Below are 16,556 nucleotides of genomic sequence, written 5' to 3'. Positions count from 1 at the left end.
ACCCCCAACGGGCAGGGGCAAAATGAGATCGGTATGCCCTAACGAGGGCATCCACGATCCAGTGCGCCAGCCTCTGTTTGGAGACAGCCCTCCTGCTGACCTCCGAAACAGACAAAGAGCTGCTCAGAGCTTCTGGGCTCTGCGTGCGGTCCAAGTAGAGGCGCCGTGCGCGTACTGGACACAACACGGATAGGTTGGGTCTTCCTCCCCGGTGGGGAGCGCCTGCAGGTTCACCACCTGGTCTCTCGGGAGAGTGGTGGGAACCTTGGGCACGTAGCCGGGGCGGGGTCTCAAGATAACGTGAGAATCCCGGCCCCGAGTTCTAGGCAATCTGTGGACACGGAGGGTGCTTGTAGATCCCCTACCCTCTTGGAGGTGAGCGCCATGCGGAAAGCCGTCTTTATCAAGACTGAGAAAGAGCGGCAACCCCGAGAGGCTCGAAGGGGGCGGGGCCTCTTGAGGCCCGCCACCTAGGTCGCAAGAGGGTACGGAGCGCGGGTAAGGTGGTCACCCTCTCGCGCCCCTTAGGAACCTAATGACCAGGTCGTGCTGTCCCAGAGGCTACCCAGCACTTGGGTCATGATGAGCGGCCGTAGCGGCTACATACATTCCCAGTGTGGAGGGGGAGAGGTTACTCCCCCGTCTCTCTTGAGGACGGGACAGCTCGTACCCGACCGAGCAACTCCGCGGGTCTTCTCGCCGAGAAGAGCACCAGGACGAGAAGAGGCGCCACCTATGGGCGTATAGCCGCCCAGTGGCCGAAGCCCTAGCCTGAGTGACGTCCCAACCGGACCGGGGGTGGGTCACTCAGGATCTCCTCGTCCCGTCCAGACATGGAGACCAGGTTTTGCCTGGGATGCCGTAACGTGCCCCTTCCCCTGGGGAAGCTGTCCGCCAGGGGGAGCGGCCAGGGGGGAGTTGTTGTCAGAGCCTCAGCTCCGAGAACCAAGTCCTGGTTAGGCCAAAGGGGCGTAACTAGTACCACTTGATGCTCCTCTTCCCTGGCCTTGCACAGGACCTGTGCAATGAGGCTCACTGGGGGGAAGCGTACTTCCGCTTGTCCCGCGGCCAGCTGTGCGCAAGGGCATCCGTGCCGAGGGTACCTCGGACAGGGAGTACCAAAGCGGACAATGGGTGGAGTCCGGGGAGGCAACAGGACCACCTGTGCCTGGCCGAACTGCCCCAAATGAGCCGGCTGCGCGGGGAGGGAGTCGCCACTCTCCGCGAGGCGTCGACTGACGAGAGAGCGCATCGGCTGTCTGGTTCAGGACGCCTGGGATGTGTGTGGCTCGCAGGGAGCTGATCACCTGCTGACTCCAGAGGAGGAGGCGTCGGGCGAGTCATGTTAGCTGCTGTGAGTGAAAGAATACGCCACAGCAGCTGTGCTGTCCGACCGGACCAGCACGTCCTGCCCTGCACGAGAGGTAGTAGCCTCCTCAATGCAAGTAGCACAACCAACAACTCTAGGCAGTTGAAATGCCAACGCAGGCGGGGGCCCGTCCACCGCCCCGACACTGCTTGCCCGTTGCACACGGCACCCCAACCTTGCAGGGAGGCATCCCAAAGGGGACCCCTGTCCGCAAGAAGGTCATGGAGACCAGGGGGTTAGGGTGTGTCGGCAGAAAAGCGTGTGACCATACGCCTGCTGCCGGTGTGCCACGCTCTCCAAGGAACTTGACTCTGTAGCCAGTGTTGGAGCGGTCGTATGTGCATCGACCCGAGGGGGACCACCCCCGCCGAGGATGCCATGTATCCCAGGAGCCTCTGAAAGTTTCAGGGGGACCGCTGACTGTCTGAGAGCCTCAGGTAGTTCAACACCGATCGGGCGCACTCTGTTGTCGCACTATCTCTGGGAGGCCGCGTGGGCGCGGACTTCCTCATTGCGGGTCTCGCCCCCCCCGCGGGGGGTGAGCGGGGCCGCTCGTGAGGACAGAGTCGAGTTCCATACCGAGAAAGAGGACGCTCTGCACCGGGGAGAGCTTGCTCTTCTCAGTTGACCTGTAGCCCCACCGATCTAGGTGCCGGAGCACCAGGTCCCTGTGTGTACACAACAGATCTCGAGAGTGCGCCAAACTGAGCCAGTCGTCGAGATAGTTTAGTACCCGCACACCTCCTTCCCTAAGGGGAAGGAGGGCGGCTTCCACGACCTTCGTAAAGACTCGTGGAGACAGGGACAGACCGAAGGGGAGGACCCTGTACTGATATGCCCGTCCCTCGAACGCGAACCGTCGGAACGGCCGATGTCGAGGGAGGATCGAGACATGAAGTACGCGTCCTTCAGGTCGATTGCCATGAACCAGTCCTGACACCTGACGGACGTCAGGATGCGCTTCTGCGTGATCAACCTGAAAGGCAGCTATTGTGTAGGTGCCTGTTCAGAACACACAGACCCAAGATAGGGCGCAACCCCCCGCCTTTCTTGGGGACAATGAAGTACAGGCTGTAAAACCCGTTGAACATCTCGGCTGGTGAGACGGGCTCGATCACTCCCTTCACCAGAAGGGTGGCGACCTCGGCCCGAAGTACGGGAACATCCTAGCCTCTGACTGAGGTATATCGGATGCCCTGAAACTTGGCGGGCGTGAGGCGACTGGATCGCGTAGCCGAGACGGATCGTCTTCCCTAGCCAGTCTGACAGCCTGGGAAGCCAGACAGGCTCCCAGAATGAGACAGGGACTAAGGTACGATCTTTTTCATCGGCCCCCCGGGGGGTGGTTCGATGGCTAGCAGTACGGATTCCTTGCCGGGGGAGGTCCCCCGGGGAGGAGATCGGCTCTGCTATTTTTCCTGCCTGGCGACTGCGCAGCTCAACGCACTGTCTGACTGAGAGTGCTGAGGGCTGGTGTTTATACTCGACATTGCGCTTCGCCATGACGCAACGTCGAGTTTGCCGTTCACCGTCGTGCAGAGGGTGGGAGCGGCTGTGATAACCCAGAGAGAGAGGAAACTCTCTTTTTTGAGAGTAAGTGGGCGCTAGCCCCCCGGAGGGGGCCAGCAGATGGAGAGACGGGGCAGGATCCGTCCCTATCCGACTTCCCAGCGATGTGGCTGGGGTCGGGCCCAATGGTAGCCTCGATCCCCCTGAGGTCTTCCCATGAGGGCCGCTTCGCCGCGGCTGCTGATGGGGCGATGGTCTCCTCTTCGCTGTCTCCTCCAGGGGGGGCCGCCTGAGGGGGGGGGCGCCAGAGCTGGAGGGCGTCGAAGAGGACCAGGGCTGCTGGGAAGCAGGCAGTGCACGGGACTCGACGGCTGAGGCGGCCGAGTCGCGGCACGGAGGACTGCTTCTTTACTGTCGAGAACCCTCCGGGGGAGGCAGCGTGCGGGTCTCGCGCCCCCGACGGGCGGGGGGTGAGAGGGGCCGCTGCGACTCGACAGTAACACCAACCAGCCCCCCCTTGCGAGACGGGTGCGTCGAGAAAGCGGACCTTCTCAGCGCTACTCATCTGCGCAAGGATCGGCCAGAGGAGTTTCTCATGGACCACAAGTGTGGACATCGTCCGACCCAGGGCCCGCGTGGTCACCTTGGTCGCCCGTAGAGCGAGGTCGGTGGCGGCGCGGAGTTCCTGCATAAGCGCTGGGTCGGTCTTACCCTCGTGGAGCTCTCTCAACGCCCTGGCCTGGCAGGAGCCATAGCGTGGAGAGAGGAGGCAGCTTGGTCCGCCGCAATGTAAGCTCTCGACACCAGAGATGCCGAGACACCACATGCTTTGGACGGGAGTCTAGGTCGAGCCCCCCCAGGTGGCCGCCACCTACGGGCACGAGTGCACCGCGGCGGCAAACTCCACCTGGGGGACACCGACGCATCCTCCAGCTGTCTCAACCTCGAGGGAAGAGAGGGTGACAGAACTTTGTTTGACGTGAAACGTGCCGGGAAGGGGCGTTCCAGGTCTTACAAAGTTCCTCATGCACTTCCGGTAAACACGGCACTGGGGGCGGGCGCGGCTTGGAGCCGCGCTCAAACCCGAGGCGCCATGTAGCCAGCCGCGAACGCCGGGAGAGGCAGTGCGGGCACTGCAACCCAACACTCACGGCGGCCCGGGAAAGCATGGCTGACATTTCGACGTCCGCTTCTTCCTGGGCTCGACCCCCCGAGGGAGGGAGCCCGAGGAATCGTCGGAGTCGGATGGCAGTACGTCACCCCCCGATGCTGCAAGAGACATCTCATCATCACGCATCGTGTCCGAATACGTGATTGAGGAATAAGACGGCGGACCGTCTTTTTTGGGGAACGGTCAGACAAGCGAAACGAGGTGTGAACGGTCCGTGAGCCGTGGCTGGCGGATTATCGCTCACAGTAATCCTCATATCACCCTCGCTGCTTGCCATAGCGGACGGCAGGGCCGTAGTCCTGCCGCCACGGACCGGGGAGCAAACAAGGTGGTGGCTGAGTCCCGTGGGAACACAGCCACCTGTGACGCAACGTCTGAATCGTCACCACCCGCAGTGCGGGCAGAACGTATCCACAACGTCTGCCCCAGCGTACTGGAAGCAGGCATTGTGTCCGTCCCCCTCCTCGATGAGTGTGTTGCACCCATGAGAACAGCGGGACAAGCCACGCTGGAGAAATTTGCTCTTTTAGAAAAGGAAATTGCTCGAACACCTCCGGAACTGCCGAGACGCCCAGGGGAGAGTCACTGCAGGAAGGGACCGTCCACTGTCCACGTCGTAGATTCCAGCAGAAAGAATGATCACCAGATCGTAGAGAAGCTCATCAGATGCGTAGGCTCTGAAGAACAAAAGGTGAATGAATGAGCACGCCGGCTTCCCTCTTATACTCGGTCATCCGGGGAGGAGCCCGGCATGCAAATTTCATTCGCCAATTTTCATTGGCCTTTTCTAAATACTCAGAAGATGATAGGTTCTCAAGACAAACCCCATTCTGTCGGTTCGAAACAACGTCGAGAGACCGACAGAAAGGGAACCAAAGTGACTTTGACATGTTAAAAGTTCTAATAAAATTAGATGAAAATGACAATTATTAAATTATATAAAACATTAATTTATTCAACCAAACAGAAATGTTTTATAATCAAATAAAGTTTTTTTTTTTATCATTTTCAACTAACTTTTCAGCCCACAATAGCCAACTCAATTAACCAGTCTTACTAAATGACTAAAATGAGCAAAGCTCATTCACATCTGGCATTCTCTGTGGTTCACTTTAAATGATTCAATAATCTCTTATATTCGCTAGTGACTGAAAAGTTCAATAGTTTAAATGAATCGGTTCAAATGAGTCATTCGTATGCGAGTCGTTATGAACGCAATGTGTGTTCATACTGGCGAACTCGCTGTGTACAGTATACGCTGATTCAACGAGCCAACTGCACAGCTAAAGACATTACAATGATGTACGTCATGTTAATTTAAGAAATTTCAAGAAATTAAACGTACTTGGATTTAAAACAAACAGCCGTGAAACACAGCCAGCTCTTGTTCTGCAACTCTTTTTAGCGCCTCAGTGTGCTGATAACGAAACAGCGCCTCCACTGTGGCGTAATGCCGCAACTGCAGTTACAAATGACAATCTGTTAATGAGTAAGTAGCATATGATTTTTATGGTCCTACTTTGGTTTAAGGAGTGTCCAACAACAAGTTTATGTACATACAAGGTGTAAAACACTATTATGTCGTAATAATAGGCAGTTATTCTTACCATACTTCTTGTCTGACTCTCAAATGATTCGTTCCGCGATTCATCCATCTAGTCCCCTCCTATCCGCTAGCCTAGTGTCATGTGATTGGTCAGATGGTGTAGTCTGTTGTGATTGGTCAAACGCGTTCATCATGTGTCGCAAATGGAATGCCTACCATCATTACTGGATTACGGTTTACAGGTGGTTGGATATCATATATATTATATGTGTAGATGGAGATGGCGGGGATTTTACCTTAGCAGTTTGAGCCCGAGTCTGACGAAGAAGCGTCCGAAGACGCTAATCCACAAGAAACTCCACCATGACTGGAGCAGGATGTTTCTCAGTGGCAAGTGACAACACTTTGTCATAAAAACTTCCAGTGTGACAACATGCATGTTGTGCTTTTGCTCATCAATGAAATAAAATATTATTTTTACTTAAAATACTATTAATACGTTAGTAATAATATTATTTCGTCTGTGCGTTGTCATGGTACATAGAGAATTTCAGAAAGTTTCACATATCCTGCAGTGAACGCGCCAAGATTATTGAAGCAATCTTCGGTGAAATGACGCGCGCACAGTAAAACCCTGGGGTTATAGTCCTTTGGTATCATTTGAAAAATGAATTATAACCATTGTTCCCTCAGAAGTTCTTCCTTTGGTAGTTGAAATAAGACGGACTTAGTTTCACAACGTAGAACACTGGTTCTAGACATGATACACACGTATCACGAACGAGCGACAGCGTTTTGGGGGAAGAGACTAGTGAAGTTTTCGCGGCAGTCCCAGCAAAATGTAGGCGGGGACTATGTCTAGTGATATAGATACGCGGCGGTTAGAGACTCGGACTAGCTCATGTCTTGTTTGCATGATTCAGAGTCGACTCCCATTTTTACAAGCCAATAACTTTGTTATTTATTCACCTTCGGATTTACAACTTGGCAGACAGCTTACTTTCAAACACAGCAACATAACACACTGCATGAAATGTAATTTTCATGATCTCATGCTACTTACTCTTTAAATGCACGCAGCATTTCTTGTGAAGACACCCAACATAGTTTTGGCGAGAGTCTGAGGCGGCATGACATTTGACGGAGGCGGGCGCCTCCAATTTCTCTATGCAGGAAAAAACCTGTATAAAGTAAACGGCCTGATAAAACATTAGATTGATTGATTGATTTAACATTATTTATTTATTTTATTGTCTGGACCTCCGGCGCAAAAAAAATATAGAGACCGCAGCCCCCCCCCCAAAGCCGTAAACCTAGGGGAAACACTGTAATGGTTACATTCAATTCAATTTGATTTATATAGCGCTTTTCACAATGTGCATTGTTCCAAAGCAGCTTTACAGGAGCAAATAAGAAAAACACAGAAAGGTAAAACACAGCACAGTGCATGGTGTTTATAGACCAAGCAAGATCATTCTAATAAATAATATCTAATAAATAAATGAATAAATAAATGCAGTCTCCCGGTGAGCATGCCAACACTGCACTGCTGTGGCGAGGAACCCAAACTCCAATGATGAATAAATGGAGAAAAAAAACCTCGGGAGAAACCAGGCTCAGCCGGGAGGGCCAGATCTCCTCTGACGTGTCATAGCTGCACTCAGTGACCCCGACCAAAGCCACCGAGCAACGTCCACGAAGAACAGGGAGAGCCCACGAGCCGCGACCCAGGAAGCCCCACCTGCCGAAACCGTGCAGGTCCAACCCGGTCCCATTCCGTGATCAACAACAGACAACAGAGGGACAACCAGGGAAAAATAGTAATGGCATAATTAACTTTATTCCTCTGTTGTCCGACATCGACCACTAAACAAGACCAACCAGACCAGACCCACACTCCCAACAAATGAAACGCCCCGAACCACAACCAACAAGCCCCCCCACTCTCTACAAACACCCACCCAGCAACCTCCAATCAAAGTCACTGAGTGCAGCCATAACTTCAAACTGCTGTCATGTGATGTAAGTTTAGCATTAAATACCAAGTATTGTAAATTTAGCATTAATGTGACAAGTAGTCCGTCTTTGCTCTCGGTTGGGTATGGAATTGCCTTGGATGGAGCTGGGATGGTCAGTCAGTCCGCAGGCTCTCGCAGGAGGATGGCACGGGATTTTAAGATGTAGCTGGCATAATCTCTAGTTGGGGATGGGCATATGACGTTCATCTGGGCCTGGCGGAATCTCTCCCTACACCCGAGGCGAGGGCAGAAAGAGAATAATTAGCGTAGCTGCTGTTCATTAGCTATGTATTAGTGAATGCTTGGCTGAAAAGATGTCTTTAATCTAGATTTAAATTTGGAGAGTGTGTCTGACCCTCGAATAGTATCTGGGAGGCTATTCCAGAGTTTAGGTGCTACGTATGAGAAAGCTCTACCCCCTTTGGTGGATTTAGTTATTCTAGGTGTTATCAAAAGTCTGGAGTTTTGAGATCTTAGAGAGCGTGATGGGTTTTAGTGTGGTAGAAGCTCTGTTATGTAGGTAGGGGCTAAACCGTTTAAGGCTTTATAAGATATTAAAAGAACTTTAAAGTCAATACGATACTTAATGGGTAACCAGTGAAGGGTTGATAACATTGGGGTTATGTGATCGTATTTTCTGGACCTGGTTAGAACTCTGGCAGCTGCATTCTGAACTAACTGTAGTTTGTTTTTACATGTTGTGCAAAAGTCCGGCTGTGAGCTCACACATGCTGATTTAATGAAAGACCGGCGTGAAGAAAAACCACTGACCACCAGATCTGAGCGATACACACACATCAGCACTAGAGGCATCACGTTGCATTGTGTAGATTTCATCCTTAAAACGTATGCACAGTCAAGAGCGTCTAGAGTTTATTTTTTATAAATCCCGATATATGAGTGGAGAATTGAGTATCCATGGGTCAATGCCCAGTTCGTATGCATTGTTTAGATGCACACAAAAAAAAGGAAAGTCAGACACTATATTTTATATTGAAAACGATTTTATCCAATTGTTTTAAAAGCTTTTATCAGCTCCTGGGAACAAGTTTACGATGTTAATATTTTTATTCTTTATGTTAATGCATATTTAGCATGTTTTCTCGAATGAAAGAGGAAAAAATCAAGTATGCATGCTTTTCAACATCACCGGGTGTATATACCAGAGGTGGGACCAAGTCATTGTATTGCAAGTCACAAGTAAGTCTCAAGTCTTTGCCCTCAAGTCCCGAGTCAAGTCCCAAGTCAAGACAGACAAGTCCCGAGTCAAGTCCCAAGTCAAGACAGACAAGTCCCAAGTCAAGACAGACAAGTCCCAAGTCAAGTCCCAAGTCCTACAGTTTGAGTTTAGAGTCCTTTCGAGTCCCTTTAAAGCGAACCCGGTGTATAGAGAGATGTATGGCTTAATGCGTTGTAATAGCCTTACACTACTAGCATTTGTCGTTAGAAACACATCAAATATTTTCAGTTCTTAAAAAAAAACCCTAAATGTAATAATCATTTTAACCTAAGGAGGCCGCCATGTTCTTTTTCGATGACGTAAACTGGTTGCAAGCACAGCTAGGCAGCCAAACTAAACACCGACACACTAATCAGTTCTTCAGTAAATATAAGGTTCTGTAGGATAATATATATATATATATATGTGTGTGTGTGTGTGTAACAATGTTCACAGCAAGGAAGAAGGAGGAGGGAACCGGCGAACGTTGAACAACAAAACTTTAATAAAATAAACAAACAACAAAACGAAAGTAAAATGCCGGCAGCTCCCTCAAGGTCGACTGCCGGTCACACATAATAAAACATAACGTAAAGTCCAGGCCTGGTTCTCTCTCGTCCTTTACTGTTGTCGCTCCTGCTTTTATATAATGCTAAAAAAAGAAAGAAAATAAAGACGCTACATTTTAATATTGTTTGTCAGAAACAACACAAACATGCATATTAATAACCAAAATCATTTCGAATTTATCATATACACGATGTTTTAGCCATTATACAATGCATTTGATCCAGATTTTGACTTTTTGATGTTGATTTTTCAACATCAGTAGCCTAACGTTATTGTCTTCTCTCCCTCGGTCATTAGCTGACGGGGGCTAATATTCACGTGTGCTCCAATACAGAATAAATAACCAAACCGCAAGCATTATTATTGTGTTTATCATTATATTCTCATAATGTATAAAGTATACGATTACGGTGGATGCTGATGTCTTAAATAGTCTTAAATGTCTCAAAGGCGGTAGTTTAAAGCTATGATTTAATGCACGCTCACCTTGAACAGACGTCTTAATACTGAACGCCTTCTTTTATGGCTGGCTTGTGTCAAGAGGACATACCGCCACCTACTGTCCCTGTGTGTTTGTATATCTGATCTTATGTTTTACGTGTCATATTTTACTGTTATATATGGAAAACGTGTGTGCTTCGCTGTTGCGAAAGAGAACAGGTTTAGGTCGCAACCATTTGACATCACGGATTCTGACGCAAAAAATAGCGGCCTCCTAGTAAAAATATTTTTTCAAAGTTTATGAATACTGTGACAGTTACACTGTTTTTTTTAATTTCACAATTATAAAGTCAATGCCATTGTTCATATATTAAGCCATACATCGCTATATACCCAGGGATCCTTTTAACGTGTTTGAAATGTAACGTTAACAGTGAGTTTACAGTCTCATTGATTTGACTATGCAGCTACCAAAGTTACTTAGCCGATAAGCTAACGTTAGCGTCATTCAAAACTTACCGTTCTTTGTGCAACTTCAAATGTCGAACGAAGTTAGAAGTTGTTGCGTCTCCATCTGTAATCTTCGACCCGCATGTTTTGCATATTGCAGTTCGTTTTTTGTTGACCACCTCGTAGTTTTTATACCCGAACGAAACTATCTTTGGTATCATTTTTGCCAACTGGCGCGTTGTTTGACAGTTCTTCTTCATTGGTTGTCCTGCAATTTGATTGGATGGATACTGTCGGATCAAAACAACGTGGATCTAAATTGATTGGATGTTGTGCCGACAGCACACACACACAGATGCACATAAAAACACAGAGAGAGATAGAGCGGTCCACGTCAACATACTTTTTAATCTTTGGGTTTTGGGGAAAGTAGCAAGTCTTTTCAAGTCAAAAGGCTCAAGTCCAAGTGAAGTCACGAGTTACTGATGTTAAAGTCCAAGTCTAGTTGCAAGTCTCTTTACATTTTGTCAAGTCGAGTCAAAAGTCATCAAATTCATGACTCGAGTCTGACTCGAGTCCAAGTCATGTGACTCGAGTCCACACCTCTGGTATATACACATCTTGTTCAATCATCATTAGAAAAATTGTACATGACAATGAGTGCGTTTACATGCACAGTCTTACTCCGATTATGCATAAGAAGCTGTTAAGGTCATGTAAATGTGTTAAATGGTTTTCTTTTATCGGGGAAAGCTCATAAACGGCGTAAGCAAAATCCGCTCGGCAGAGGTAGTTTTTTGCCCATTACTCTGATTTCGCAGTGCATGTAACTGCTCCCAAGAAACCTGGCAAGTCTCAAACTTCCATGTCAATGCAGTTTTTCTATGTAAACACGTGTAAACAGATTTCCTTTATAAGCTGATTTTTGATAGAAATCTGTTTATTTTGCACATGTAAACGGACTTAATATTTACTTTATAGTGTTTATATTGTATTGCGGTATTTTGAGTGGTATTTTTCTAGGGCTGTTTAACGATTAATCGCATCCAGAATAAAAGTTTGTGTTTACATGATGTAATGGACAACACGGGACATCGAAGTTATCATTTTGACAAAGTCTGTATTTGTTTATACGATGTCTGTAAGAACACCGAACACGTGCACAACTGAGGTTAAACGCATTGAGTCAGTACTGTTTGACTGAAGACCATTCAGCTTCCAATATAGACCGTTTCACTGTACTCATCAAGAGCATCACATAAACACAACCAAAACAACATTCAAGCGCTACATTTACACAAAACAAACGTCGTACAGAAGCTGACGTTAAACTACATTTAGACCTTTACAGTCTGTCCGTCTCTTCACGCTCCGGCCCGCCCGGCTCTACACTGATGGTGGCCCGGTCAGTTTGTGTGAGCGGCACCCAAGAGTGACACATTACCGGCCCACGATCGCCAGGACGCTTCTGAAAATACCCGCGTGGGCAGACAGCAGGGTTGTCCTTAAGTTTTATTTGAAGCGACTTCTTCGAAATGCTCTTTTGTTGAACACATCTCTTATTTTCGTGCGAGTCTCTGCTTCTATTTTGCTTCTGAAGGAGTGTATTTTTGAACGTTGAGACAGGGAGGTTTTCTGTCTTAGAGAATAGAGTCTACAATTAGAACAAAGATTAAAACCCTAACAAACAAAACTACAGAAGATGGACAATACTACAGTACTATAATTCTGTACGCCTAAATCAAAATGTCCACCCTGTTGCAGCGCTCGTCCACCCGTCTGGGCGTCTTCCATTGTTTGGACGAAGGTGTAACGACAGCCGAAAGGGTTAAAGTGTGTTTTACATTAGAAACTGGCATGTTCTTGTTCACTTCTGGGTATTGGGGCATCTAGCGGCTCTTACAAAACGTGATTGTGCTCTTTCAGCATGTTTGGAACAGTTGTGCAAACGCTTCTGTTGTGAACAGTGATGCAAGGCCGGCCGTACAGATACAGCACTTGACACAACACTGCTGCCCGGAGTAAGGTGCCATTTCCCCAATCTCACTTCTTCATGTACTTCCAGCTTTCAAGTTCCACTCTGCCACTTTCCCAAGCTCGGTTGCCCGTGTACCCGGCTGTGACCTTCATCCAGATGCCCTGTGGGGACCTCACGAGACACTGATGTCTAAAATCTAAACTTACCTACAACTATCAATTCTTCTAGTGCAGAACATGTGGATTGAATGAATTCACCCACAATGCATTGCATGACATCATAATGAGGCGTTCTCTGTTTTGACAGGTGCGTTACCTGAAGATCATTGAGAAGAGCGGATATCAGGCCCTGCCGTGGGTTCGCTACATCACCCAGAACGGAGGTACGTTTGTTCCTCACGTCTTATATATTTCTGTCTTCATGTTTTTACAGCATTGCAGGTATTTGGCAACAATTAAGCAATGCGGTAAAGAACGATGGGAGATGAGTTTGTGAGTGTGGAGGTGACATTTTTCTATGAAAAGAGAAGCGTGCAGAGGTGGTGAAATCATTTTAAAAATAGAAACGCTGTTACAGTATGTTGTTTCTGCAGATTTAAGCTGTCCAAGCACTTTTCATGGGACGCAGTTGCAACCAGATTTGTTGGGTTGATCGAGGGGCATCTGTTCCGATTTAAGAGGCAGATCTGTTTTATAAGAAGATGAATTCTGGTTCTTTTTGTCCGGACAAAAAAAGGAGAAAGATACTTTTAGTTCTGGTTCACTTAGTGTTCACACTTGCATTTTTAACACCGAACCTAAAAGCAGAAAGATCACAACCCATTTGATCAGCTCTTATCATATATGATATGTACTGAGCAATGCTATGTGTTGGGCAAAATGTTCTTTTAACTAGCCGAGAACTCGCAAAGGGCTCATAGAATATTTGAAGGAGTCAAAACAGCTTCTGGAGTTCCTCTGATGCACAAATGCAGATCCATTAAACTTTCTTTATATGTCATCAAATCATGTGATAGTTGTGTTTAGATGTCTTTGATCCATGTTGTTCATATAGTGTGCACTACTGTGCCTTATTATATCTACATCTTATGTATACATGTATATAACACTACCTCTACTTACTAAATTATCCATTTGCACAAGTGTACATACAATCTGTTAATATGTTTATTCTACTATATACTACCCGGTACAATGTCTCTTATATGTTATTATCCCCCATTTTCTGTAAAATAGTCTTTATTTTATATATGCACAATTTAGAATCTTTTAGACTGTAAATCGTATTATATTGTATTGTCATTGTGTTAAATGTCTGTACTAGAAGCTTCCAACACCAAAGAAAATTCCTTGTGTGTGCAAGCACACTTGGCAATAAAGCTCTTCTGATTCTGATTCTGATTCTGATTCTGATATGGCTGTATAAAGAGCCTTTCAGGGCTCTCGGGCGCACATTGTTTGGGCAACCATCCGAGGGTTCAAGGATGGCAATCGCATCACTTCAAATGTAATAGACGCAACATCGAGAACAACAATGAGCACCAGAGTTTAGTTTTGAATGCAGTACCATGTGTATGAAATTTTGCCGACATCATACGGGTTGAAGGTCAGAGCAAATTGCAACCAGATGCTCACTTCATACCCCTTCCCTCTTTCTTTTGAAGCACTACGGTGGCTCTCACAGACAAAGATGTCGTCACGTTTTCTTTGCCGAAGTAATATGTTACGAAACGCGCTCTGTAGAGCAGTTGTCGTTTAGGGCTACTGTAGAAACAACATGGAATTCCATGAAGGGGACCTGTGGTGTATGTAGATAGAAATAGCTCATTCTGAGATAATAAAAACATAACGCTTCATTATGTAAGGTCTTATACACTCTGAACACATAGTTATGTATATTATATTGCATTTCTGTCAATAGATCCTCCAAAAAATTACTCTGGACTTTAATCGATCAAACCTGTCAAGTGTGAACACAAAACCTCATTCGGTCATGCTGACTGTTATGTTGATTGATTGAAAGAGTTTTGAGTTGTGTTGTGAAGGGTGTGGAGAAGTATCAGCTGTCATATTAAATGATTCAACTTTCTTTGCTGTGTTTTCCTGTGATTCTGTGCATTTAATTAAAGCTCTGCTCAATTTCCTTCTTGTCTTACAGACTATCAGCCTGCGGACGCAGTAAATGAACTGCATTTACTGCTGAGCCATCACAGGTCACGGGCGCCGGTCTCTCTCTCTCTCTCTCTCTCTGTCTCTCTCTCTCTCATCTCTCTCTCTCTCCTCTCCTCTCTCTCTCAGTCTCTCTCTCTCTCTCTCTCTCTCTCTCTCTCTCTCTCTCTCCTGTGCCTAGGCTAGACACTCATCTGCAGTATTGACAACATTGTAGTGATCTGTGAAATAAAGTATGTGTTAGGTTGAGTTACACCTTTACAGTTTTACTTGCATTTGGATTTTTCCATATATAAATAAAACGATAAAGAAAATAGAAGAGCATCTCTTGAAAATATTTCACCCCAAAAACTGAAAAAAATCGTAAAGTATAACTTGTATTAAGAAAATAAAATCACAGCGGTGAAACAAGATTTTCATTGTTATATCTCACTGAATCATTAATGAAATAAATTAGCTAGAGAATAAACAATATCACAAGGAATCAATAACCAGGATTACACTGGGTTCACACCAAACGCAAGTCAATGCAAAGACGCGTATAGCCGCGAACTCGCGGCAGGCGGTGCGAATGACGAATTTAAAAAAATATGTGTCAGATCGCGTCACTCACACGAAAATAACCAACTTTTCCCACGAATAATAAAGAGCGTGGAATGCGATTGTTCGCATTTGGTGTGAACCCAGCATTAGTTTTCTTTATGCGAAACAGTATTATTGGTATTTTTTTAATTATTGTATGCGTTTTGATGTGGATTTATTTAAATTCAGAGTTTCGTCACACGTTTCTGGATTTGTTTGTAATACTGCAGATGGGTGTGTTCAACTGTGGCCTGATGGGACGCAGAATGGTGTTGTCATGGACCAGTCATGTGCGTCTATGTGTGTTTGACAGTATACAACAATTACATGTCACGTGAACAAAACCGTTGTCACTCAGCATCAACGGATATGTGTCCGATCTCCTGCATGTCACATTTCAGATCAACATGTTTCCATACTGTAAATGCTTCTTCTTTTAGAACAGAGATCTTTTTGTTTGTTTATGTATCAGTATAGACAACAACAGTCATGAGGTCAAATGAATTAAAGTCAAGACGTCAATACACATGTTTTACATTTGTTTTAGTAGCACTTTATGGCTTCGACATCATTTCAGTCAGTTTTTCACGACAGGCTGTGATTCCTGCACATTAAATGTCTTTTTGTTGCGATTTTGCTTTGGATTTATTTGACGTTTTTGTAGCGTTTGTGTGTTTGTAACTCAGTATTATTTGTTACAGTCGCAGTACCTCGTGTAAGTTTACTACACTGCAGAAATACAGAACATGATCTCTACACAACTATTCCAAACTCAAATCACAAGTCAACCATGGTGCCATTTACAACACTGTTTTTGATATATTTTGTTGATTTGCCTTTAAAATATGGAATGTAATGGTTACCATTTATACCATGGAGCTGAAATGTGACATCAAACTGTTTCCCTCAAAATCTTCCTGTATCTCCTGCGAGTCATAATTCATCTCTCTGTACTTCAAACATTATAAAGCATCTGTTTACAAAATAATCCATCGGCTCTGTCTCATTTTTAAAGTCGAGTGAATCTTATTTTACATGCATAAATAAATTGTACAGACATAAATGGTTTTAAATCTGTCTTTTATATTAGACTATCGATCTAAACTATAAACCTTTCGAAAATATGAAAAGTTAGATACGTTAAACTTTTGTGGTAAAAATCACTTTTTGGAAAAAAAAGTAACTAATGTTGAAAGCCTTTTATTATTATTATGCAACAAATCCCCAGAAGCAAAAACAACAATAGCAGAGATTTCTGTACACATACTAAAGAACAACATGTTACAGCACATGCTTCATAACTATGTGCAGATAAATACACAAACATCGTGCGTAGTGGATTTAAAGCGGCTTTTGTAATTACGTTTTATGGGCTTCCTCTGTGTGGGATGTTGTTCTACGTGTTTGTTTTCTCCGTCTCTTGATTCTTGCCTGTGAAATTGTTCATCAGGTTGGTCCTTGAGATCATCCCAGCAGGTTTTCAGGGACAAAAAGATCGCGGCCTATTGAATTTACCCATCCATTCATTTGGATCT

At 45.9% G+C, this 16,556-nt stretch overlaps 1 protein-coding gene across 1 annotated transcript in view; it reads left to right on the top strand.

The window, feature by feature from the left end:
- The window catches only part of ap1m1 (adaptor related protein complex 1 subunit mu 1), a 29,038-nt gene extending 13,514 nt beyond the window's left edge, over positions 1-15,524 (top strand). The window contains exons 11-13 of the mRNA XM_057334683.1: positions 12,578-12,653; positions 14,429-14,483; positions 15,494-15,524. Of these exons, the coding sequence (XP_057190666.1) occupies positions 12,578-12,653; positions 14,429-14,483; positions 15,494-15,524 (162 nt within the window). The remainder of the gene's footprint in view (positions 1-12,577; positions 12,654-14,428; positions 14,484-15,493) is intronic.
- Positions 15,525-16,556: the final 1,032 nt, after the last annotated feature.

The sequence above is a fragment of the Triplophysa rosa genome, linkage group LG5 (genome assembly GCF_024868665.1).
Source record: "Triplophysa rosa linkage group LG5, Trosa_1v2, whole genome shotgun sequence".
In the NCBI taxonomy this organism is placed as follows: domain Eukaryota; kingdom Metazoa; phylum Chordata; class Actinopteri; order Cypriniformes; family Nemacheilidae; genus Triplophysa; species Triplophysa rosa.
Note: the sequence above shows the minus strand (reverse complement) of the source record. Positions and strands in the feature narration are given on the sequence as shown.